We start from the raw sequence: 24,369 nt of genomic DNA, 5'->3' as shown, positions 1-24,369 counted from the left end.
AACCATATATTATCAAGAATTTTTAAAGAAAGGCAAATGTCCTTAAGAACAAATAAAAAAGATTATTTATTTAAGTGTAATAGTATACAAGTTAAAATATTTGTATTTTTACTATTTTTGATCTCAATATTTGCAATGACCCTTTTTCTTTGGATAGATTATAGTAAAATAAGTATTTCATTTTATGGAGTATTTTTATGTTTTATGTTTGCTGTATGTTTAATCATTATTATTTTTTTATATATATATTATTTTTTTCTGTAAATTTATAGGTATGCTGTTTATTCGGAAACTGGTTATCACAAGCAGAAAATGATATTAATAGTGTTATTGAAATTAGGAAAAATGGTTTATTTATAACAACAAAATTACCAATCGAAGAGTACACAGGAATTAACTCATCTTTGTATGAAGAATTAAGTATACCAACTCATGTACATAATATTAATGATATGACATCTGATTTTAGTCCAATTTTATTTCAATCAGATAACATTGATATTACTACATCACCTGATTCTACATTTAGTTTAGAAAATTATCATATCGCAAATTATTCATTTGACCAATTTATAAGAAGCCATAATTCTGGTATTGTTTTATCAACCATTTATCCAAACACTTCATTAATTTTTTCACAATCATTTAATTCATTGCCAAATTTAAGACAACATGATGATAACATTTTATCACAAATACTTGTTTCAGACGAGTTACAAACAGATACAATAAATATAAACAATAATCAAAATAATAATCATAATATATTTTATGTAACATCTTCTCAAAACTTTGGCATTTCAAAAAAAATAACAAATAATGAGGAGTGCCAGATTACACTATCAATAGATAATTTACCTTCATATGAAGAAATAATTTCTAATACAGATAAAATTACTCAACCTAAAAATGTCAATATTGATTTAAAATAAACTTACATCATAATTATTTGAAACTAAATATTTTATTTCACATTTATAATGATATATATATTTTTAAAAACAAGTATTAAAATAATAATATTTTATAAAAATCTGTTAATTATTTGATTTTCTAATAAACGGACATTACATCATTGATTAATGTTCTTTCAAACTAATCAAGAAGATTATCTTTATATTTTTTTTCTTTTTAATAAATTATTAAAAAAAAATAACTATTTTTATTTAATTTTATCATAACAAGAAATCTTCGATAATAAATCTTTTCTTAAATTTTTTTAGTTGATTTCCTTTTAAAAAATTCATTTAATATAATAAAATTATATAAATATTACTAACTTGCAAAATAATTAATTACATAAACTGTTAAAAAAAATAACTTTTTTATCATAGAAATTATTAAAAAAAGGACAAAATTTAATATGCATAAAGTTAATAAAACATTTTAAAAAAAAAGTAATAAAATGTTAATATTATATCTTACAAAATATGATATTTAGTTTTGTAAAATATCAAAAATTAAATCAATTTTAATGATACATAGAAATATAATCATTTCTAAGTTTCCCATATAAAGAATAATTAAAAGAAATTTTTTTTTTTATAAAATATACTATTCCAAATTATTGATGTAGGTTAATGTTGCTTCAATAGATGCCATAGTAAAATTTATAAATTTAAATACCATATACAATATTTTATTGATAATTTTAATATTTTTTCATAGTATTATACCTTTTTTTATATATTAATATTTATTTTATTAATATTTCTTGTTAATATATTTATACATATATATATTTTTTTATTTATATATAAATAGATGTTATATATTTTATGGGTAACCTGCTGACATATCAATGATATAATTTAGTTATCCCGTTATAAAATACTATAATATACATCTTTTTTTACCTTCATGGCAATATTATTTATATATTAATACTACAATGTTATAACATGTTGTAGGGTACCCCCTTACATTATTAGTAAACAATCATTCTTCCACGCGCAACAATTTTATTTTCCCTCCAAAAGTCATCTACAAACATTATACTTTTTATTTTTACAGCTTTTTCTTTAAACAAGCTTCATACTATAATTTTTTAATTATTATTATTATTATTTTTTTTTTTTAATTATTTATTACTAAATACTAATTACTAATGGCATTAGCTCCATCACAATATGATAATGGTACAACAAATAATTCACAATATACAAGACATTATATTAATCAAAATGCCGTAGGAATTAATGCTCCAAGTACTATTCAACAAATTCCTCCACCAATATCGCAACAAAATATTGGATTATTAAAAATGATAACAAATGATAAATATTATTTTACACCAGAACAATTAAATAACTGTCCTCCAGATGAACCTATAGGTTATGGAGCATTTGGAATTGTATGGTCTGTAACAGATCCTCGAACACTTCAAAGAGTTGCTTTAAAAAGAATGACAAATATTTTTCAAAATTTAGCATCTTGTAAAAGAACATTTCGTGAAATACAAATGTTATCTTGTTTTCAACATGATAATGTTCTTGGATTACATGACATATTACAACCAAATGATAAAAAATTATTTCAAGAAATGTAGATTTTTTTTTATTTTCCTAATAAAATATTATTATTTTTAAAATTATTTTAGACATATATTAACAGAGTTAATGCAAAGTGATTTACACAAAATAATTGTTTCTCAACAACCATTAACAACTGAACATATTAAGGTATTTTTATATCAAACATTGAGAGGAATGAAATATTTACATTCTGCTAACATATTACATAGAGATATAAAACCAGGAAATTTATTAATTAATAGTAATTGTGTTTTAAAAATTTGTGATTTTGGTTTAGCAAGACTTTGGGATTATCGAGATAATGAAACAATGACTCATGAAGTTGTGACGCAATATTATAGAGCTCCAGAATTATTGATGGGTGCTAAGAGGTATACAAGTGCTATTGATATGTGGTCAATTGGTTGTATATTTGCAGAGATGTTAGGAAGGAGGATATTATTTCAAGCACAAGGTCCAATTGATCAATTAAATATGATTATTGAGATGTTAGGAACACCACCAACAGAAGGTATGATGACAGCATGCGAAGGAGCAAGAAATCATGTATTACGGAGTCCTTATAGACCACCAAGACAAGATAGATTTTATCATATATCTCAAAATATGACACAAGATTGTGTACATTTATTAAGTTGTATGTTAGAATTTGATCCATCAAAAAGAATTGATGTTGAAACGGCACTCCATCATCCATATTTACATGATGGTCGTTTAAGATTTCATAATTCTATGTGTACATGTTGTCATACGGCACCAAATAGGGAACGTGTATATGCTAAAGTTCTTGATCCAGTTCATTCTTGTCCATTAGATCCAAAATGGGAAAAAGAAATTTCCAGTCTTTCAATGTTTGAGTTAAGAGATAAATTATACACGTGTGTTACACAACGATCTCAACGTAATGGTGTACCGTTAACATTAAATCCTCTTTCTCCAAGATATAATGAATTTATCGAGCAATCGTAAAAAAAAACGAAATCTAAACTTTTATTTTTATATAGTTTAGACGGTAAATGATAGAAAATCTAAAAGGTACTATTCAGTTTTAATAGGACCATTTTTTTTTTGAACAAAAAGATGTAAATAAATTTTTTTTTACCATTTATTTTTAATTATAATATTTTATAGTTTTTAAAGAAAAGTGATTTTTTCAAATATAAAATTAAAATTAATATAAATGAATCTTTACAATAAGATTATTCTTTTTTTTCGGAAAATTTAAAAATTTAAGACTTTCAAAAAATGATAGTTAAAATAATTTAAATGGTATTTGATGTATAATAATTTGGAACAACCTATTTTGAAAGTAAAAAATATACTCTATAATTATTATTTTAAAAAGTAGTGAAAGTAATTATTAACAGTAAAATAACTAAAAACATTTATTCTAGTATTACATCTGTGTTTTTTATATTATAATTTATCTTTAAGAAAATTTAAAACGGTAATAAATTTGATTAATTATCAATATTATTATCTAGTTAATAAATGTTTTTACATTATTATTATTATGATTAACATGTTTAGTATTATTTTTATTTCCATAAATTTAAAAATAACTAGACATTTTCAATTTTAATAAAAATTTAAAAGTTTTATATATGAGATGTTTGGTATTATGAAATGTACAATTTTGCAGGAGTACTAAAAAAAATTCATGGCAATTTCAAGTATTAAATAATTTCAAATACCATATAAATATATCATTTTAGGTGCCGTATCATGAAGTTATAAAGGAATAAAAGTTGTATCTAAATATTTTCTTCAAATTCATGTTTCATAAATAGTATTGTACATTGATTGATTATTTTTATTTATTTCAAAAAAAAAATCTAAGGTCAAATGACAATAAAAACAAAAAACCATAAGATAAAATATGATTTTATTTCATGGTTAATTAAACCTTAACCCAAAGTTTTTTTTTTAGAATCATAAATTATTAGGTTATTTATAAAAATCAAAGACAATTAATAAAAAAAAATTAACGGTAAAAGATAAAAAAAAAATTATAAAGTTAGTAAATTATCAAGATAATTAATATATGCAATGGAAATACGAAGAATCTCTATTTTGCTTAATTTTTTATTAATTGGTAAAGTTGGTAATAAAGTACGTAATTTGGCAAAAGCATTGTTAAAACTTTCAACACGAATTCTGAAAAAAAAAAAGATTAATAATTAAATTAATTAAAAATAAATATGAACCTTTCACGACTTGCATGCATAGTTCTATATTTAGGTGTTGCTCTTCGTTGTTTTCTTCTTTCAGCTTTACTAAGTTTTTTTAAATATTCAGGATCCAGATTAGAAGAATGATAAGTAACTTGAAAAATATTACAATTATTTTGTTGTTGATAGTTATTATTATAATAGTTAGATGTATCCATATGGCTGTCGGTGAATTTTAATAAAATGAATTCTATTTACTATAGAAAATCCATTTTATAAGAAAAATAATTGAATTATAATTAAAGACACCCTTTATAGCATTTTGAAAATAGAAATTAACGATATTGGGAATAATAATAAAATCGTTTTTGTTTATTAGTCTTTTTATATTAAATAGGATAATAAAAATTATATAATAAATGTATATGAATCTTTATCTGAAGATAAGTCTTGTATCACAATTTTAGGAATAATTTGCTTTACACGTTTTTTTGATAATTTAAACATTTCTTTACACATTAATATAGTACAAATTGATACCAGAATACCTAATAATAAAACAATATATATTTTTTGATCAACTTTATGATGTACAGAATATTTAATGTTCATTTTTAGAAAATTATTATTGAAATAATAATGTTATATCTGTAAATAAAATTTAATATATATATCTATGTTTTTTTTAAATAGCATTAAAAGGGTAACAAATTTTTCCGAAAGAATAAGTAAATTTACTTGATTCTAAGAAAAAAATATAATTTCTATAAAAGTAATTATGAAAATTATTTAATTTTCTGAAAACCATTCTTATGAACAATTGGTTTATCTAACTAAACATTATGAAAAAAAGAATTATTAAAAATAAATTAATAATTATCAAAGAAGCATTACTATTTTTTTTTTGTTTAAAGAAATATAATCAGCAAAAAAAAAGATATAAAAAAAAAGAATGCTTACAATAAGATTATAATGTTGAGAGTAAAATTTATTAACATAATATTAATTTGAATGAATAAATTAAAAACTAAGTATAGTTATGATTATTCTATTAAATAAAATATCCCTTGAAAAATTATATAATATCTTTTTTAAATTATAATCTACAAATAATGATTATTTATGAATTTTTAGATATAAAAATATTATTATATAACTAATGTAGTTATAAAAAAGGTCATAAAAAGTGAAAGATAATTTTAAATTTAAATTAATAAAATGCATAAATAATCTTCATGAAATTATTTTTATTTAAAAGTAATGGTAAATATATTGAAATTAAATAATGAATCATATATGGCATTTTTGTGTTATCACAAAAAAAACGAAAATTTAATCATAAAGTAGATTCTACCTTTTTTGGTGTATGTTTTTTTTATCGTAAATAATTAAAATAAAAACAATTTTTAGATTTTATTTTAAATTTTAACATTTAATATAAGTTGTTATGACAATATTAAAGATAAAAACTTCTCCTGTTATGTTATATGAAATTTTAAATTATAAAATTTTCTTCCTTATCACATTAACAAAGTTTTTTTTACATCCTCAAAAAATTTATAAGTCTTTAATATAACTAGAAAGAAACTTTTTTATATAATAATTATAGGCATATCTTACAGATATCACATATTATTTTTAATTTGATATCTTTTTAATAAAAAAAAAATTATTTAATATAAATCATTAATTTTTAATACTTTAACTAATTTTTATTAATATTTTAATAAATATTTAAGATTTCTATGATCATAGAAATTTAATTTATAATAAATATTAAATTTTGCCAATAATATATTTATTTATTACTAATTAGATAATTATTAATTTCAATTTATATGTTAACTATTTTTATTAGGTATAAATTTTAATAAAATTGTTTTTATTATCAAAAATCTTTAACGGTTTTTTTTTACAGTATTTACAAAAATATTATATCAACAAAATATTTATTATATTTCTTAAATTTGTTTTATTTAGTATATCATTTAGAACGTTGTAATAAAAAACTTCCGTTATTTTTTTTTACCATAAAATATATTATAAAAACAAATGTAAATTTTTTGATATAATAATTTCTATAACTCATAATAATTACTTAGAATACCAAAACGGAATCAAAATAAGAATTTAAATAGATTAAATATTATTATAATTGTTAATTTACTAAATTAATTTCCATAAAATGTTAAACGTAAATAATATAATGTAAATAGAAATAGACATATATAATATATTTTATGATTGAAAAAAAATAATATTATTACACAAACATATTATGTAAAGTTTTTTTTTAAGATGTTTATTATTCAAAAGTGGTATTAATATTTATTTCAAATTATTGTAGTTAACTATTATATCAAAGCAATTATCTATTTTTTTAATAGAAAAAAAAATTATTTTCATAAGTATGAAAACTGTTAATAAAATTATTTATAATTTTCTATATCAACATTAAGTGTGAAGCAAAAAAATAGACACTTTTTTACAAGAAAAATTTAAAAAAAAAAGTTTAGTAAAAATTTTTTTTACATATGATATGAAATTGTTGAAAAAAAATATTGGATTTTATTTTAAAAAAAACATTTAATAACATTTCCTTAGTTTGAAAGTGTTTTGAAATTCATTTATTTGTTTGTTAATGATATAATTGTGCATTTTCAACAAAACTTTTAGTACATTAATAAAACTTTTATAATAATAAAATATTTATTGAAGTTTATACGAATTGAAAATAATATTTCTGATAGTATTTGAGATATTAAATATTTCATAATGAATGTTTATTTTTATGTAAAAAGTTTTTTTATAACTAAATTTAAATTAATCATTCAATTAATGTTTTTAAATAAATTAGTTAAAACTTTATAATGTACTATTAATATCAAATATCTAAAAATATTTTTAGGAATACATTTATTTTAAAATTTTTTCTTATTTTATAAAATAAAATGTTTTTTTTCCAATCACTAAATAATTTAACTATTTTTATTTATTTTATGATAAATATAATTTTATAAAGATTGCTAGATAATTAAATTAATGATTAAATTATAAACATAATTTTTGCATCAAAAAATATAATTAATTATAATAATTATTACAAAATAATTTTCTTATTCATTAATATATCTAATTAAATAAATTATTAAAATTTGAATATTAAATTAAAATATAGTAGTATTTATTTTTAATTTATAATAATCAAAAAATAAAAAATTCAACATAAAAAAAAAACATTCAATAAAAATTTAATTATTATTTATGAAAAATATTAAATGACTAAATTTGATCTTAATTTTTATAATAATATTATATGTATTTAAAAAAAATTATTTTATTAAAAAAGAAAAAAAAAATGTTACATTTATTTAATATTTTTTTAATATTAATTTTTATTATCTTTTTTATGAATGTAAGTATAAGTTCAATTGAAATAACTAACAATAAAATTAATGAAGATGTTATTGTTCCTATCATACCTCAAGAAACAATTTATATTTATGATGAAATGTTTGGAAAAAATGATGAAGTTTATTTTTATACACTTTTTGTTTATTGTGATTTATCAAAAGATAAATATGAATTTTATATCAAAGAAAAGGATACTTCAATAGCTATACAATCAAATACAATATTTATAAATTCTAATATATCTAAAGTTGAGTTTGCATTGGAAATACCAAGAGAAAGTAAAAATTATATAATTTATGGTTTCAATAAAATAAATAATACAGTTTATGATGAATATAATTCACCTTTTACAAAATATTTATCATTTATTAAAATTAATACACCAACTTCTGAAAATATATTACTTGATGTTATGTTTTGTCAAAATGAGGAATATTTAAATCAATTACATATGTATGATAATTCATTTAATGGAAATTTTGAAGTTAATATTTATGTAGAGTATGGTGATGGAGAAATGAAAATAATTTATAATTCAGTGGATGAAAGTTACAAAATGTTAAAAATATATGAAGATATTAATGGTAACATTCCATATAGTATATATCCAATTAATATGGCAAATTTTTTGTGTGGTAATAGCAATAACTATGCTTTAGCTAATTTTATTTTTTTTGATAAAAAAAATGAAAAATTAGATGATATTGTTATTTATTATGATGCTTATCCTATATCTACAAATTTAATTGATAAAAGTTTTTATTTAAAAATGATGTATAGAAATTATACAACAGATATGTATAAATCAATTACAAAATATAATAAAGATGAGAATGATTTTTATCTAGAATATGATAATAATAATGTTAGCATAGATTTAAATTTACAAATTTTTTTAAATTATTATAAAAATGCTAATATTTCTTTTATATCTATATTTCTTATGAATATAGCTTTAATATTAATTTATTATCAAACAATTGTATATTTTTATTAATAATTACATAATAGTTTTTTTATTAAATTAAATTATAACTAAGAAACCTTTTTAAAACTTAATAAAATTATTTAATATATAATTTTTAATTTTTTTTTATTTATAATAATATATATATTTATTTATTCTTTAAAAGACACTTTAGAAGGACTTTTTGGATCTATATATTTTTCTTCAGCAAATTTAACACTTGTTCCCGATTTTCTTGCACATAATTTATTGCCATTTTTTAAATTTATCTCATCAATTAATTTATCTAATTTTATATTCATTTCACTTCTCCAACATTCAATTAATTCTTCAATATTATTATTTGTTTTAAAATTTCTTACAGAATAAATAGATGGTCTATTTTTTTTAATTGCTGGTTTCATTGAAAAGGCACATTCTGATGGTGTTTCTAGTATTTGTGAAATACTTGATTCTTTTCTTATTAATTTATTTTCTTCATTATTATTTTTTTTTAATTCATCACCATCATCTTCTATTGAGGGAAGTTCAAGATTAAAGAAAATATTATTTGTATCAAGTGGTGTAGTAAATATAATATCACTAGGTGTTAAATTATCTTCAAATCCATCATAACCATTAAAATTTTCCTCCGGAAGACTATCTTTTCTTGGGGAACGTAAATTACAACCAAATATTCTATTACTTGCTGACATTGTTCTCATAATATCTCTTTTAACAGCATCTATATGAGATGATGATCTAACAATTTCTTTTCTTCTATCATCACGTAACTCATAACGTAAACTACTAATATCTTGTTTTATTTCTAATAAGTCATCTTCATTAACACCATCCATTTTCATATCTTTTTTAGTTTGAAGAATAAATCTAGATACAAGTCGTTGCATTATATCCATATATGTTAATGGTTTATTCTCATCATCTTCAGTTTCACTACCGCCTTTCTTTTCAATTTCATTTCTTTTTCTACTATATCCTGGTCTCTAAAAAAAATTATATATATATATTTTATGAAATAAAAAAAAAAAAAGTATAATCTTACTCGTATAGTAGCACGGGTCTTACTCTTTTGATATTGATATTTTCCACAAAGCCATCTAAGTAAATTATAAATTTTGATAATAAAATAATATATAGCTTTTGGTGTTATAATAATATTAAATGGTGGTGATAAAGTACTACCCTCATCAAAATGTGTCATCCATAATTTAGTTCTATGAAATTTCCATTCTAAATCAGCATGATCATTAATTATTTGAAATGAATGAGACATCATAGCAATTAACATATTTAAAAGTACTATAATAGCTGTCATATGATAAGTTACAAACATTCCTCTTCCAACCCATTGAGTAAAATAATGTTCTTCTAAAACATCTGTATCTTCAACTTTAGTAATTGAAAATAATGACCATAATAATGTCATATATGAATTTGCTATATCACTAAATGCATTAGCTTCAAGTTTACAATTATCTGGTGTTATACAGACAGGTGTATATGAATCATAATACCAATATAATTGTGCTAATCCAATAGAAAAACTACTAATTATTAAACCAAATATAAAACAAAATTTAGCAACATCAACTAACATACATCCCAATGATATTTGTAATGGTCCTAAATATGGATTTGTTTGAAATAGATAAATAATTCTTGCAAAACTAAAAATATTTCCTACAGCAAAAAGTCCTTCAGCAACAAGAATTGGTTCAAAGGCATCCCAATATGTTCTTATCATATATCTTATATTAGTAAATTCTTGACAATAATTAAATAAATAATATGCCCCAACACGTAATGCTATTGTACAAAGATAAAGACACATCATTATAAAATCTAACCAATTCCACCATTGTAATGTATATTTTTTAAATCCTTCATCCCATAATTGTTTAACTTCTGACCATATCATTCCCATTACCCATAAAAAGACTAACGATTCAATAACTGTTGGTGGTGGTCCACGATCTGATGCACGATTTTTACCACCACCTCTAATTGCTCCTTTTTCATATCTATATGGTTCAAAAGTAGCTAATGTTAAAAGTATTAAAAAACATCCAAAAGAAATAGAATAATAAAGAAATTTCATAAAAGGACTTCTAACAATTCTACCAAGTTTTGATTTTGGCATAATAATATATGAAAGTGCTAAAAAAGGCCATAATAATATAAGTATAGCACACATAAAAAAATTCCAATATGATCCACGTTGTTGTCTTCCAGGAAAACCTTCATACCATATAGATGTTAATAATTGTTGACAATGTGGATGAGCAACAAAAGATTTTTGTTTATATTTTATTGCTAATTTTAATCTTCTTAAACTTAATTTAGATGCCCATACATCAATATTTTCATCATGATTATTTTCTTCTTTATTTAATACAGATATAACCTCTTCTGTACTACGGCATTGTGTTAGTAAATCACAAGCATATTGTTTACATTGTTCAGATAATTGTAAATATGTATCTTTAAATTCATGTTCTAAAGAGGCAAGTTTTTCTAATTCCCATGATAATTTGAAGGCACTTAAGATAGGATCAGGACTAGTTAATGACATCCAGGCTGGTGAAGCTAAAGCACGATAAGTATTAATTCTTTTTAATGAATGATGTAATGAATCATTGATTCTTTCTCTATCACATTCATCACAACAACATGAATGTTTATGTGGATTTTCTATAGTAGCATCTTTTCTAATTAACATTTGTAATATTTCAAATCTATTAAGGTGTGCAGCAAGAATTACAGGTGAAATATCACTAGAATATTCAGAAGAAGATACTTCAGTTTCATTTAAATGTTTACCCCATCCTGGTCCTAACATCTCTGTAGTTATTGACTTATGATTAATTAACATTTCTACTAATCTATATACACCTTCTCTAATAGCACATAATAAAGCATTTCCAATACGTATATTTTCTTGTTGTAATAATAATTCAACAATTTCAATATTTTCATTATCTACAGCAATTTCAATAGCAGTCCTTCCCATAGCATCCATAGCATTTAAATTAAAATCATCTGAACTCTATAAATAAAAAAATTTTTAAATATATATAATTTTATTTTTTTTTTTTATCATTAAACTTACATTATTAAGAACATGTAACATAGTAGGTTTATCACCAGCTTCAGCAGCTTCAAGTAATTTTCTTTCCTGAGGTTTCAACATATCTTGTGTCTTAATATGAACAGTAGTTGGTAATCCATTTGGATGAGTTCCTCCATAATGAGCTGGTCTTCCTCTTGGAGGTCTAGGACTATGACTTAAAATTTTCCAATTAGAGGAAGAGTTAACAGAAGGAGAAGTTCCTAAAGTAGATGTAGGATATCTTCTTGGTGCTGATACCCCAGCATACATCTAAAAAAAAATTACAATTTTATAAAATAAATTATTTAAATATAAAAATGTAAAGAAAAATGTAATTAAATTTTAAAGTGTAACATTTATAATTTATTCATACTTTTATAATAAAAAAAAAAAACGAAGAAAAATAAATTATGAAAAAGAAAATAAAAATTAAAAAGTATATGTTACGAGAAGGAGACTAATTATTTAAAATAGAAAAATAATATTGAAGTCAATAAGAAAATTAAATTTTTTTTATACCATTTGTCTCAGAAATATATAATAAATGTATATATATATTTTACATATATATATATCAAAACTTTTGATAATCAAGAAAAATTTTATTAAAATTTTAAATTCTTTTCTTTAATACATACATAGAATGATTTAAAATTGAATGAAGGAAAAAATTTACTTATTTATTTATATATTAACTATTTATTATATAAAAGTAAATATGATTATAAAGCATTTATCGAATTAAGATAATATATAGACAAATTTAGTTAATACTATTGTAAAGATATGAAATAAAAAGTAAAAAGAAAGTAATTAAAATTAGATAATGGTATGATTTGTAAAAAAGAAATATTTGCATTTGGGAAAAATAAGTATAAATTGGTATTGTTAAAAAAAATATATAAGAAAAGTAAAAGTCTGTTCTTGATATTTGATATAAGAAAGAAATAAATGAAGAATAATTGTGCTCTAGAGATAAAAATCAGTTGTTAAAGTGAAGAAATAATATACTTTTAATAGGAAGATATTTAAGATGTAGTTTGGACAAATTTTTCTAATCATAAATATTTAAAAAAGAGTAGTCTATGAGAAAAATACAATGGAAACATGTGTTTATTAATAATAAGTATATCATACTTCAATGTCATGTTTAATTATATCATTTCCAAATGCCTTAATATTTTAAACTAAAATTTTAATATTTATAAGAAAATAACTTCAAAAAATATATATTTTAAAATTTTATAATAAAATATCTTTATTTTGGTTTTATTTTAATTTTACCATCTTTGGGGATTTGGTAAATATAATGTAGTAAAAAAAAGAAAGGTTATAAAATGTAATTTCTACGTTTAATAAAAAAAAAAATTTAAAGTAAAAAAAAAAAAATTAGATAAAAAATTAAATTTCTATAAAATATATTTATTTTTAGATATGACTTTGTAATTTTGTATGAAATAATAATCTTAAGTACTTTGAAAAATAAAGTAATAACGTGATTTTGGTGAAAAACTTAACACTTCTATAAACATATTCTTAAGAAAGAGCTATTATCTAATAATAATAATAGGTTTTTGATTTTATAAGATTCCTACTCTTTTCATGTAAAGGACTTTCCTTGGATTTAACTAACTTTCTTTTATATATAACATCTTCAAACTACCCGTTCCTTTAAATTTCTTTTAAACTTATTCTCTCGTCATATATATATATATTTACAAAGTTTTTATCATATAACCCTTTTAGCTAATATATATGAGTAATGATAACAAATATATCTATATAAAAAAGAAAGTAAAGGGACAGTAATTTGATTTTACATTTATATTTAGTTAATCTTTTATAAAATAACTTTTATCATCCTTGTTAAGTAATAAATTTGTCAAAACATATAAATATTAAACTTTTAGAAAATATATATATAAAAATTTAAAAAAAATTTACAACATACAATATATACATTTTTATATTATTAAAAGTTTAAAAAATATATATTACTAAAAAAAAAAAAGATTTATTATTATTGTGATAAAAAAAAACAACATTGACAATATTTTAAAATATATTTTTAACAATACAAATATTAAACATTTTTTATTTTTTGGCACTTTGGGAATATTTATTAACTTTTTTTTACCATATATATATATATATTATTTTTATTAAAAGAAAAACAAGATTTTTTTACTTTTTTTTTTCATTATTTTACACTTTCTTTTTCTCTTTTATAGTATTTTCTCATGGGTAAGTTAATAAAAATAAAAGATAAAATATTTATTTTTTTTATCAAAATATTTAAAAATATATATATATTAAAATTTATTTTAAAAAACACTTTTTTATAAACTTTTTTTAAAAGTTTAATTGAAAAAAAGAAATAATAATTTTATTCATTATTCAGGCATCTTAACATTGTTGGTTTTTTTTTCATGTATCGGTTCATCAGGAGGTTTCTCATTATCCATCATTTTTACTACATTACTTTGGTACTCCTTTTCATCATCCTCTTTCATGAACATGTCAACTGTTTGTGTTTCCTTTTTATTATCCACTTCAGATGCTATTTTTTTTTTCTTCATTTTCTCATTTATTCCATTTACATTCATTTCCATATCCAAAAACATTTCCTTTTTACTTATCACATTGATATGCCCTTTTCCATTTTCATCGGAGATTCGCCTTTTTCTTCTATTTTTAAGTTGTTCAAATGTGTATCCAATCCACATTAGAAGTGATGATGAAAATAGTGTTAGGACAAATATTCTACTAGGACCAAATCCAATGTGATCTGTTAATTTAATACAATAATATATAATTACACCAATACAACGAAATATTTCAATTATATTAGCATACCATTTATCATCAAAAAATGCTCCAAATGCTTGCATTGATGTTATAAAAAAGGCTATTTTTAATGTAAAATCAATATATCCCAAATGATCTCTATCATATTCAAAATGTAAAAATATTGATAGTAAAAGAATAAAATGTAATAAACAATAAAGTTTTATCCATGTAGGTATAATAGGATTATATTTAATAATTGGTTTTTTAATTTCTGGTATACCTTTACTTGGATCTTTCATAGAAAACCAATGAAAAAATAAATAAATATCTGAACCAGGAAAATATCCTGGTGGAAATAAAGCAGCTTTAACTTTATTTATAAATCCAGGAAATATTGGATTACCTTTTTCATCTTTCATTAATCCTTTTTTAATAAGAATATCATATATAGTATGAAATTGTAAATATAATTGATTAAAAGTTTTTTCTGGAGTAACTAAACCATATATAGGTGGATCATCTAATCTTTCTGGTTCAAATGTATTAAACATCTTATCCCATATAATAAAAACTCCACCATAATTTTTATCAATACAATAAGCATTTCTTCCATGGTGAACACGATGATATGATGGAGTATTAAAAATAATTCCTAATGGTCCTAATGATCCAATTAACTTTAAAAATAAAAATAATTAATTATAATAAATATAAAACATACACTTGTATGCATCCAAAATTGAAATATTTCACTAAAATATCTGTGAACAAGAAAAATTGGTGGTGGAATAAAAAATGCTTGTAAAATATCATATAAAGCTAATCCAGCATCTTGTATTGCTGCTTGCCTTAAAGCTGTTGAAAAATTATAATATTCTGAAGAATGGTGAATCGTATGTAAACCCCAAAAAAATCCAGCTTCTAAAAATAAATTAATTTAAAAAAACAATTTTTTTTATTAAAATAAAGATACCATGAACAGCTCTATGACCTAAATAATACATAAAATCTTGAGTAAAAAGACAAAGAATCCATGTCCATGGTGAGTCCCATGGTAACTCAAGAATTCTAAAATTATTCCAAACAAAAACATATCCAAATATAGCAATTGCTCTACCACCAAATTTAAAACATTGTGATAACATACCAGCACTAATTGATGTTATAGAATCATTCAATGCAAATTTTTCATCTTCTTTTCTTAGATGAAGAATTATAAATTCAATAAATATTAATACTAACCACCATGTTGATACTTGTATATTATAATTAGGAACTTTTTCAATAGAATCAACAGTTGTTTCATAAGGTGAAATTAAATAAAGTGAATGTCTAAAATTTGTAAAAGTTATCCTTTCCAAAAATCTATATCCAAAAGATGTGTTAGTAAATATTTTATTCAACCATGAAACTTCATTAGTTCCATTATAATACAAATTTTCTGTTATATTTTGATAGAGATCATTAAGTGTGTTATTTAGTGTCATCATACAATTATTTTTGTAACTAACTTTTCATTAATAATTATAAGAATAAAAAAATTTTTATAACTAGAAAAAAAAAGATAAATTATATTAATTATATTAATTATAAATATTTATTGAATAAAAAAATATATAAATAAAAAGTAAAAATAAATAAATAAATAAAGATAAGAGATAAATAATATTAATCGTAAGTTTTATAAAAATTATTGATGCATTTAAAGATAAATGATTTTAAAAGAAGATATACGATTTTAGAGACAATACAATATATGTCTTGATCATTGTATGTTAATGACTGTCAAAATAGTATTATTATAAATATATAAGAAATAATTTAATTTTTACACATCCTATTATATAAAACCATCTTTTTTTTTTATTAACAAAATATTAAAGTGTGATATATCTGTGCAATTTTGTGAATGGTATTCTAGTAATATATGAGTATTAAAATAAAGTCAAAAAATAGTAGTTAAATAATTAAAAGAATCATTAAAAAATATTATTATAAAGAAAGTTTTAGTGATTTATTTTAATTTAACATAAGAATTACCTTCTTTTACATCTTATTGTTGGTGTATATTCAATTATGAAGACACCAAGTATGTCAAATGTAATTGTTTCAGTATTGTATTAAGGTGATTAGATATGTTAGTAGTTCAATAAGATATAATTAATCAGTCATTTTAAAATGTACAAAAATTTATAGAAATGTTAATAGATTTAAATGTTGAAAGATATATGAATTTATTTCAATTGTTATAGATTAAAATAAAAAGAAATATAATTATTTTATTTTTAATTTATAGGAATTAAAAAAATTTTTTTAGTATAATGTAGATATAAAACATGTTAAAAATGTAAAATACAAGAATATCCCTATATTTAAATTATATATTTTTTTATATGAAATATTTTAGATAAGTTTCCAATAAAACTAATAATTTTTTTTATTATTTACTCATTTATATATTTATTTTTTTAAAATAATTAAATTTTTTAAAAACATACACAAAGTTTGCATCAAATTAAAAAAAAAATATTTGTAATACGTTTTAAAATAATTTTAAAAAAATGTATAAATTTGTATTGATATTGTAATAAAATATAACAAAACATTTTCTTGGGTATACGGGGTGTTTCATAAAGGTTTTCATACTAGATAATTATGTTTTTTTTGAAGTTTTTATATTTTAAATAATGACGAGAAAGTTTTCTTGTATCGTAGCCTTATTATTTAAATATCAAGAGAAAGAGATATCTTAATATAAAATTCATCATTGAAAAATAAACTTTTATAAATTTTTTGTTTTTTCTAGCATACTCGAAAATTATTATGCATTTATTTAATAAGATTCTCAATAAGAATCTTGAAAGTGACTCATAATTCATATCTCAGCATGAATCTTAAATCAAAATCTTAATGTCATTATTTTCAAAAAAATTATTAACTTTTTTTTTTATCAGATACATTTAGAAATTTCCTGTCAGAAACAAAATTTCAAGAACCAAATTAATTTCCAAAAACTTATTTGTTAAAAAATGTGCTTATTATAATTTAAAATTTTATGAATAAATTCATTCAAAAATAGTCTTATAAAAGTTTTAAAAATTCTGTTCCCAGTAATATTTCTTATTTTGCAACTTCAAAAGTTTCAAATTTCATTTTTTTTAAATTTCAGATTGATATTTATATCATCCTACATTTTATACAATTATAGTTAAATGTAATTATTATTATTAAAAATCTTTTTTTTTGCATTTTAAAAAGTTAACTTTATATAAAAAGTTTAACAATTAAAAATTGACACATTAAATGTTAACAAAAATTTATTTATAAAAAAATTTTTACAAGTGCAATTAACTAAAATTTGAATAAATAATTAAAAAATTGACAATAAAATCATGAAAATAATTTGAAAAAAATAATGGTTTTACCATAATTAAATAGTACAAAAAATTGTTTTACTTTATTTGTACTATACATATCTCAATATGTTTCAATGAAAAAATTTTCCATGAGACATCCTTATAAAATGAATCATAATATAATTGTATTTTTATCTTTATTTACATAAAGAGATTAACTTAAATTTAAAGCAATAAAAAATTTTAAAAAAAATTTTTAAGTTAGTATTAAAGTTTTATAAAAACAATAGTTTCCCAGCGCGACATTCTGTGGTGTTGGAACACAATCACGAGTAACAACAAATATTATAGATATAAAAAAAATTCCATTGTCGTCATATCATTTAAACAATATTTCTACTAAATAGAAGATTATGAATTCCGCCGCGAAAAGGTTAATGAATGATTTTAAAAAAATTCAAGTATGTTTTAACTTTAATTTATGAATTTATTATATATTTTTTGTTATAGCAAAGTCCCTTAGATGGAATCTCAGCAGCACCAGAAGGTGATGATATTATGAAATGGGAAGCTGTAATATTTGGTCCAGAAGATACACCATTTGCTGGTGGGATATTTAAGTTAAAATTAGAATTTTGTGAAGAATATCCTAATAAAGCTCCAGCTGTTAAATTTATTTCAAAAATGTTTCATCCAAATGTTTATGCAGATGGTAGTATTTGTTTAGATATTTTACAGGTATAGTTATTATTACAATGGAATATTTATTTTGATAATTGTATATTTTTTTTCACAATACCTTTTTTTTAGAGTAGATGGTCACCAACATTTGATGTTATGGGTATTTTTATTATTTTTTATTATTTATAAATAAAATCTATTCTTTTATTTACAGGTCTTTTAATATCTATTCGAAGTCTTTTAGATGAACCAAATGCCTCTAGTCCAGCTAATGCAGAAGCTGCAAATTTATATAGTGAAAATAGAAGAGAGTATGAAAAGAGGGTTGAAATGATTGTTGAGGCGTCTTTTGAAGATATGGAACGTGAGGGTGAAGATGAAGGTGAAGAAAAAGTTTGTACTGAATAATATTTAAATAACAAATGAGAAATGTATTTTAATTTAATTTTTTGTAAATATATAATTAATCCAATAGAAAAAAAAAAGAGTTAATGGACAATATTATTTAATAAAATTGCATAATATTGTTCTTGAAATGGTCTTTTAATTTTCATGAAGGCCAAAAAAGTAGTTCATTTTATGAATCATATTTATTTTTTGATTTTTTAAAATAAATAAAAATTAATAAAAATAGAATGACGTCAATATTAATCTTCTAATATAACTAGTAAAACTGATCTTATGTGTAATATTGTGATTTATATATATATATTAAAACTTAATATATACAATCATTAAAAAATACTGTCAAATGGGAGACCAATAAAAGTATAAAATGTGTTCCTATAAATTACCGAGATTTGTATTTTTATTATTATTTATAAAAAGAGTATATTTCAAAGTTAATGGTCTAGAAAGATTATTTTTTTAATGGCATTCTTAATTTTATTATACACTTGGCAAGATATCTATTAGTCATTGGTAATTAAGTGATAAAATCAAGATTATTATGACTAATTAAAAAAACAGTGAATAATAGTAAATTTTTTATTTAAAGCTTCAATTGAAAAGAAAATTTTTTTTTGGGGAGGTTGAACTTTTTGAATTGACTTATTCATATTAAATATTCATCTTTTTATATTTTTTTATATAGTTGAATGTAATAAATAGTATGATAAATTGCTGATATTTATCGTTCATTTTTTTTTCGTATTATTTTTTATTATATAGAAGCTTTCAGTAAATATATATATTTATATATATCTCCCCTTATTAGTCATCATTAAGTTTCTTTCATTACAAAACACTTAGAAATATCATGTTTAAGTAGAGCAGAATAAATATTATATGATTATTTTTGTTAAACTTGTTTAAAGACTATCACTCAACTAAATATTAAAACATCCATTTTTATCAAATTTAGTTAGTATTGTTGTGTAATTAACATTTTTTCTATCTTTTATTCTTTCTATAGTATATGGATAACAAAATTCATTTTTTTTAATATTATTTAACTATCACATTTAAATAGTGAATATAAAGCTCAATTAAATTTTCTTCAAAAGATTCTTTATTTTTTTAAATTGAGTATAAAAATTTAAAAGAATATAATACTTAAAATAACAATATCATTTAAACATTTTTTTTTTTGATTTTTTTAATTTTATATGTATATAAATTATAATAAATATTTAAAAAAAAATAATTTTTTATATTATGTTAAATATTTTATACTTTAAAAATCATTAATTTCCTACTTTCTTTCGTTATATTAAATTTCTAGTATTACTTGCTAATTTACCTATTTATTTTACAAAAATATTCCCATCAAAAAAAAAAAAATTTTTTTTTCTAATAGTATGTATACCTAACTAAACTAGCATTTCTAGTTTAAAATCAGTATTTTCTAACAAACTGTCCTTTTCCTTGTCATTTTTCTTTTACAAAATAACAAATATAAGAACCAGAAAACTGGTATGTGTTGGTCCAGTAATAAATATATGTATAGTTATATGTACCAAATAACTAATTTAAATGTTTCCGGTTACCTTTATGTCGTAGAGGAAAAAAAAAAAGCCTAACAAAAAAAAAAAACTAAGAATAATATATTATTTCAAGATTAGTAAAGAAAGAGTTTTTTTTATATATTGAAGAATCAAATTTCCTGAATTTAAACCATTTTATAATTTTATCTAACTAACTAGTAATTTATTCTTTAGAAAAAAAAAAACTTTTCAATTACATAAAGTACATTAAATACTTATTATTTTTATTTTTCATAATATTTTATCTTCATGTCCTTCAAATTTTTAATATTTTACAACTCTAAATGAAATTATAGTGAAAAATATTTGGTAAATAATTAATATTATCTAATTAATAATAATGCATTACAATTTGTTTTTAAATTATATTTTTTTAGCTAATATATTAATAAGCAACTATATAATTTTTTTTTCTACATGGACCTGGAACGCTCATGGCATAAATTTGTAGAATGTTACAATTATTCATATATATATATAGTACAATTCATTCTAGTTATTTAAGGTTAAATGAATCATTTCACTCTTTTCATAGTATAACTTGTTTAATTAAATGAAATTAAGAAATTATTTTGAAATACTAATAACATTATATACCTCCATAGCTTTATTGTTCATGTTTCGTGGTGTTTCATGAAATTTACTATAAGGTAAAATTCTTGATCTATGATTATTTACTCTTATAGCATAACTAAATAACAATTTTTTTCTAATGATTCGGTATATGAAGCATTATTTTTTTTTATTAAAATTTTCTATAAAAACTTTTTTTTTTTAAAAATATATGTTTTATTATATTTTACCTTATTAAGAATATTTTTATCATTTAAAAATATAAACATAGCTAACAATACTTTTACTTCTCCTAACTATTAATCATATATAAATCAAGTTTTTATAAAAGATTTAGGATAATTCTTTTTCGCATTATTATTTCCTTTTGAATGACTAACACAATAATAATCTTATTTAATATTTTAAAATTTCTTCTACCAAAATAATTTTTATTCTTCAAAATTATATAACTGTAAAAGATTCTTAAAATTTTATTGCTTTATTTTTTTTAACTATAACAACAACAAATTTAATGGAGTTACATTATAAAATTAAGGGTAAAGTGTAAAAATAAGATAATAAGTAGACAGGTTTAGTAAATTTTATAATTTTGTTTATACTAATTATTAATAAGTGATAGTATAATATGTGTCTTGTTACGGCAATCATAACTTGATATATATGTTAATATATTAAATTTACGGGAATCATATAATAGTTCATGCTACACTTTAATCAAAATCGGGTTTAGTTAAATAAAACTTAATTTTAACAATATTTAATATATGATTTCTTAAAAGATTTTTAATTTAGTTCATCATATAATATAAGATAATCAATTAATAATCAATTATTACATTTATTTTATACAATAATAATACCTTTTACAAAATATAAGTGTTATTTTTGATTTATATATATATAAAATTATAAAAAGAAGAATATTTTGTTTCATATTTATGAAGTAGATATTTATTTTGTTGTTCAATATAATATTTATTGACATATATATATTTATATATATTTATTATATTAACAAAACTAGAACTTTTTTCATTACCAAATTTTTATTTTCCTTCTTTGAAACGTCAACTCACGTTTCACTTTATTTATTTCTCATATTACTTTTAATATTAATTATCTAATCTTTAAAGTTAACAAAAATTTTCTATTGATAACTACTTTTTTGTCTTTTTAATAATAAAATAGTAGATCTTTGTACAAAAGCCTTTTGTTTTGACATAATAATAATTTCTAAATAATATATATATATATATATTTGTCAAATTAATACCAATACATAGAGTCGTATTTTAAGGTTTAATTAATTATATCATAAATATACATTTATTTATGATTTATCTAAAATTTTTTACTTATATAATATATTATTTAAAAAAAATATTACAATAACAAGATTAACTATATAATAAATAATACCTACTTAATATTTTTGTAAATACAATTTTAATATCTCAATATAATATCACGTTTTTTTTTTTGTAAAGAAATATTATCACCTTTTTACCATAAGATTGGTATTTAAACTGTCCCATGTCATAAACTTCAAAATACTGATATATCATATGTTATGTTATATATTTAATTTGTAAAGATTGTATTTGATGTGTACCTTGAAAATTAATTTTAAACATTTTCCATCATATGCCTCCTGTAAACATATTTTGTAAAGTAATTTTTATTAACGTTTCATCTTTGATATAATAAATGAATTTCAATGTGTTTTGATGTTAAATTATAATGTCCGTACCTACACACTTAAGATAGATAAAATAACATAAAACTTATTTATCATTAAAATTTATTTTTTTTTTTGTAATTTCATTATAATATTAACTTTTGCAATAAATCACAAAATTAGTTTTCAAATTGGATAAAATATAATTAATATATATTAAAAAAAAAAAACTTTATAATACATAATAATCATAGATCTAAGTTCAAAAGTTTTTTGATCTACATTTACAAATGGAAAAAAAACTAAAGTTTGAGAATAAGTTTATCTTTAACAAGTTAATTTAATTATCATTAATATTAAATTAAAGGGTAACTATTTTTGATTTATCAATTAACTCTTAAAAAATGTCTTTATTTAATGGTATTTTTAACTTATTGATATTGTTAAAATTTTATTAAAATTTATTTTATCTTTATATATTATAATAATTGTATTACTAATATACAAATCATTTTTGGTTATTTATAATAATAAAAAATAATAATATATATAACCTTTCTTTTAATATTAAAAAAAAAATCATTTTATTGATAGATTAAATTTTTATTGAGATTTCAAATAAATATTATTACAATATTTTCAACCTTTTTTTTTTCTTATACTAAAACCACCTTTATTAGCATAAATATAAATATTTATAAATTATTTTTATAAAATATAACATTTTACCTATTAATATTTTAAGTAAAATATTAGTAGTATATAATTATTATCTAACTGTCTTAATTAGTAGCCATCGGCTGTCACATTCCAACCACTTTAAAAAGAGATAGTATAATAATATGTCATTAAATATATGATGCATAAACATACAAAAAAGTGATTATAAAAATGTTTTAATTTTTATAAGTTTAATTGAACAATATAACTTTTATATTTAATTGCTGTATGACTTCTAATGATTTATTTTTATTAACAATTTTTCATTATACTAATTTTATTTTTATTAACTTTTAAAGTATATATTAATTACTAAGAAAAATCAAAATTATATAAATATTCTTTTTATTATTATTTGAGGAAGTTGTAATATAATTTTTATATA

The 24,369-nt window shown here is 19.8% G+C and overlaps 7 protein-coding genes across 7 annotated transcripts; 4 read left to right on the top strand and 3 right to left on the bottom strand.

The window, feature by feature from the left end:
* Positions 1 to 204: 204 nt before the first annotated feature.
* SRAE_2000104400 (Hypothetical protein) lies at positions 205 to 932 on the top strand (the record flags this gene model as incomplete). Its single annotated transcript, XM_024651948.1, has 2 exons — positions 205 to 213; positions 273 to 932. The coding sequence occupies 2 exons, from the start codon at positions 205 to 207 to the stop codon at positions 930 to 932; spliced, it is 669 nt and encodes a 222-aa protein (XP_024505574.1).
* Positions 933 to 2,107: 1,175 nt separating this feature from the next.
* On the top strand, positions 2,108 to 3,503 carry SRAE_2000104300 (Nemo-like kinase; the record flags this gene model as incomplete). The annotated part of the gene is made up of 2 exons (XM_024651947.1): positions 2,108 to 2,544; positions 2,600 to 3,503. The coding sequence occupies 2 exons, from the start codon at positions 2,108 to 2,110 to the stop codon at positions 3,501 to 3,503; spliced, it is 1,341 nt and encodes a 446-aa protein (XP_024505573.1).
* Positions 3,504 to 4,543: 1,040 nt separating this feature from the next.
* Positions 4,544 to 4,923, bottom strand: SRAE_2000104200 (Helix loop helix protein 4C; the record flags this gene model as incomplete). The annotated part of the gene is made up of 2 exons (XM_024651946.1): positions 4,544 to 4,691; positions 4,742 to 4,923. 2 exons carry the CDS (start codon positions 4,921 to 4,923, stop codon positions 4,544 to 4,546), a joined length of 330 nt encoding a protein of 109 aa, XP_024505572.1.
* Positions 4,924 to 8,114: 3,191 nt separating this feature from the next.
* Positions 8,115 to 9,116, top strand: SRAE_2000104100 (Hypothetical protein; the record flags this gene model as incomplete). Its single annotated transcript, XM_024651945.1, has 1 exon — positions 8,115 to 9,116. The coding sequence occupies one exon, from the start codon at positions 8,115 to 8,117 to the stop codon at positions 9,114 to 9,116; it is 1,002 nt and encodes a 333-aa protein (XP_024505571.1).
* A 122-nt stretch (positions 9,117 to 9,238) lies between these two features.
* Positions 9,239 to 12,468, bottom strand: SRAE_2000104000 (Short transient receptor potential channel 5; the record flags this gene model as incomplete). The annotated part of the gene is made up of 3 exons (XM_024651944.1): positions 9,239 to 10,072; positions 10,132 to 12,135; positions 12,199 to 12,468. 3 exons carry the CDS (start codon positions 12,466 to 12,468, stop codon positions 9,239 to 9,241), a joined length of 3,108 nt encoding a protein of 1,035 aa, XP_024505570.1.
* Positions 12,469 to 14,591: 2,123 nt separating this feature from the next.
* On the bottom strand, positions 14,592 to 16,478 carry SRAE_2000103900 (Alkylglycerol monooxygenase; the record flags this gene model as incomplete). The annotated part of the gene is made up of 3 exons (XM_024651943.1): positions 14,592 to 15,665; positions 15,710 to 15,909; positions 15,962 to 16,478. 3 exons carry the CDS (start codon positions 16,476 to 16,478, stop codon positions 14,592 to 14,594), a joined length of 1,791 nt encoding a protein of 596 aa, XP_024505569.1.
* A 2,303-nt stretch (positions 16,479 to 18,781) lies between these two features.
* SRAE_2000103800 (Ubiquitin-conjugating enzyme E2-17 kDa) lies at positions 18,782 to 19,433 on the top strand (the record flags this gene model as incomplete). Its single annotated transcript, XM_024651942.1, has 4 exons — positions 18,782 to 18,805; positions 18,855 to 19,082; positions 19,155 to 19,185; positions 19,240 to 19,433. The coding sequence occupies 4 exons, from the start codon at positions 18,782 to 18,784 to the stop codon at positions 19,431 to 19,433; spliced, it is 477 nt and encodes a 158-aa protein (XP_024505568.1).
* Between the last annotated feature and the right edge of the window lie 4,936 nt (positions 19,434 to 24,369).

This window comes from Strongyloides ratti, assembly GCF_001040885.1.
Source record: "Strongyloides ratti genome assembly S_ratti_ED321, chromosome : 2".
In the NCBI taxonomy this organism is placed as follows: domain Eukaryota; kingdom Metazoa; phylum Nematoda; class Chromadorea; order Rhabditida; family Strongyloididae; genus Strongyloides; species Strongyloides ratti.
The sequence above is the reverse complement of the archived record's forward strand: the minus strand, read 5'-3'. Positions and strand labels throughout refer to the sequence as shown.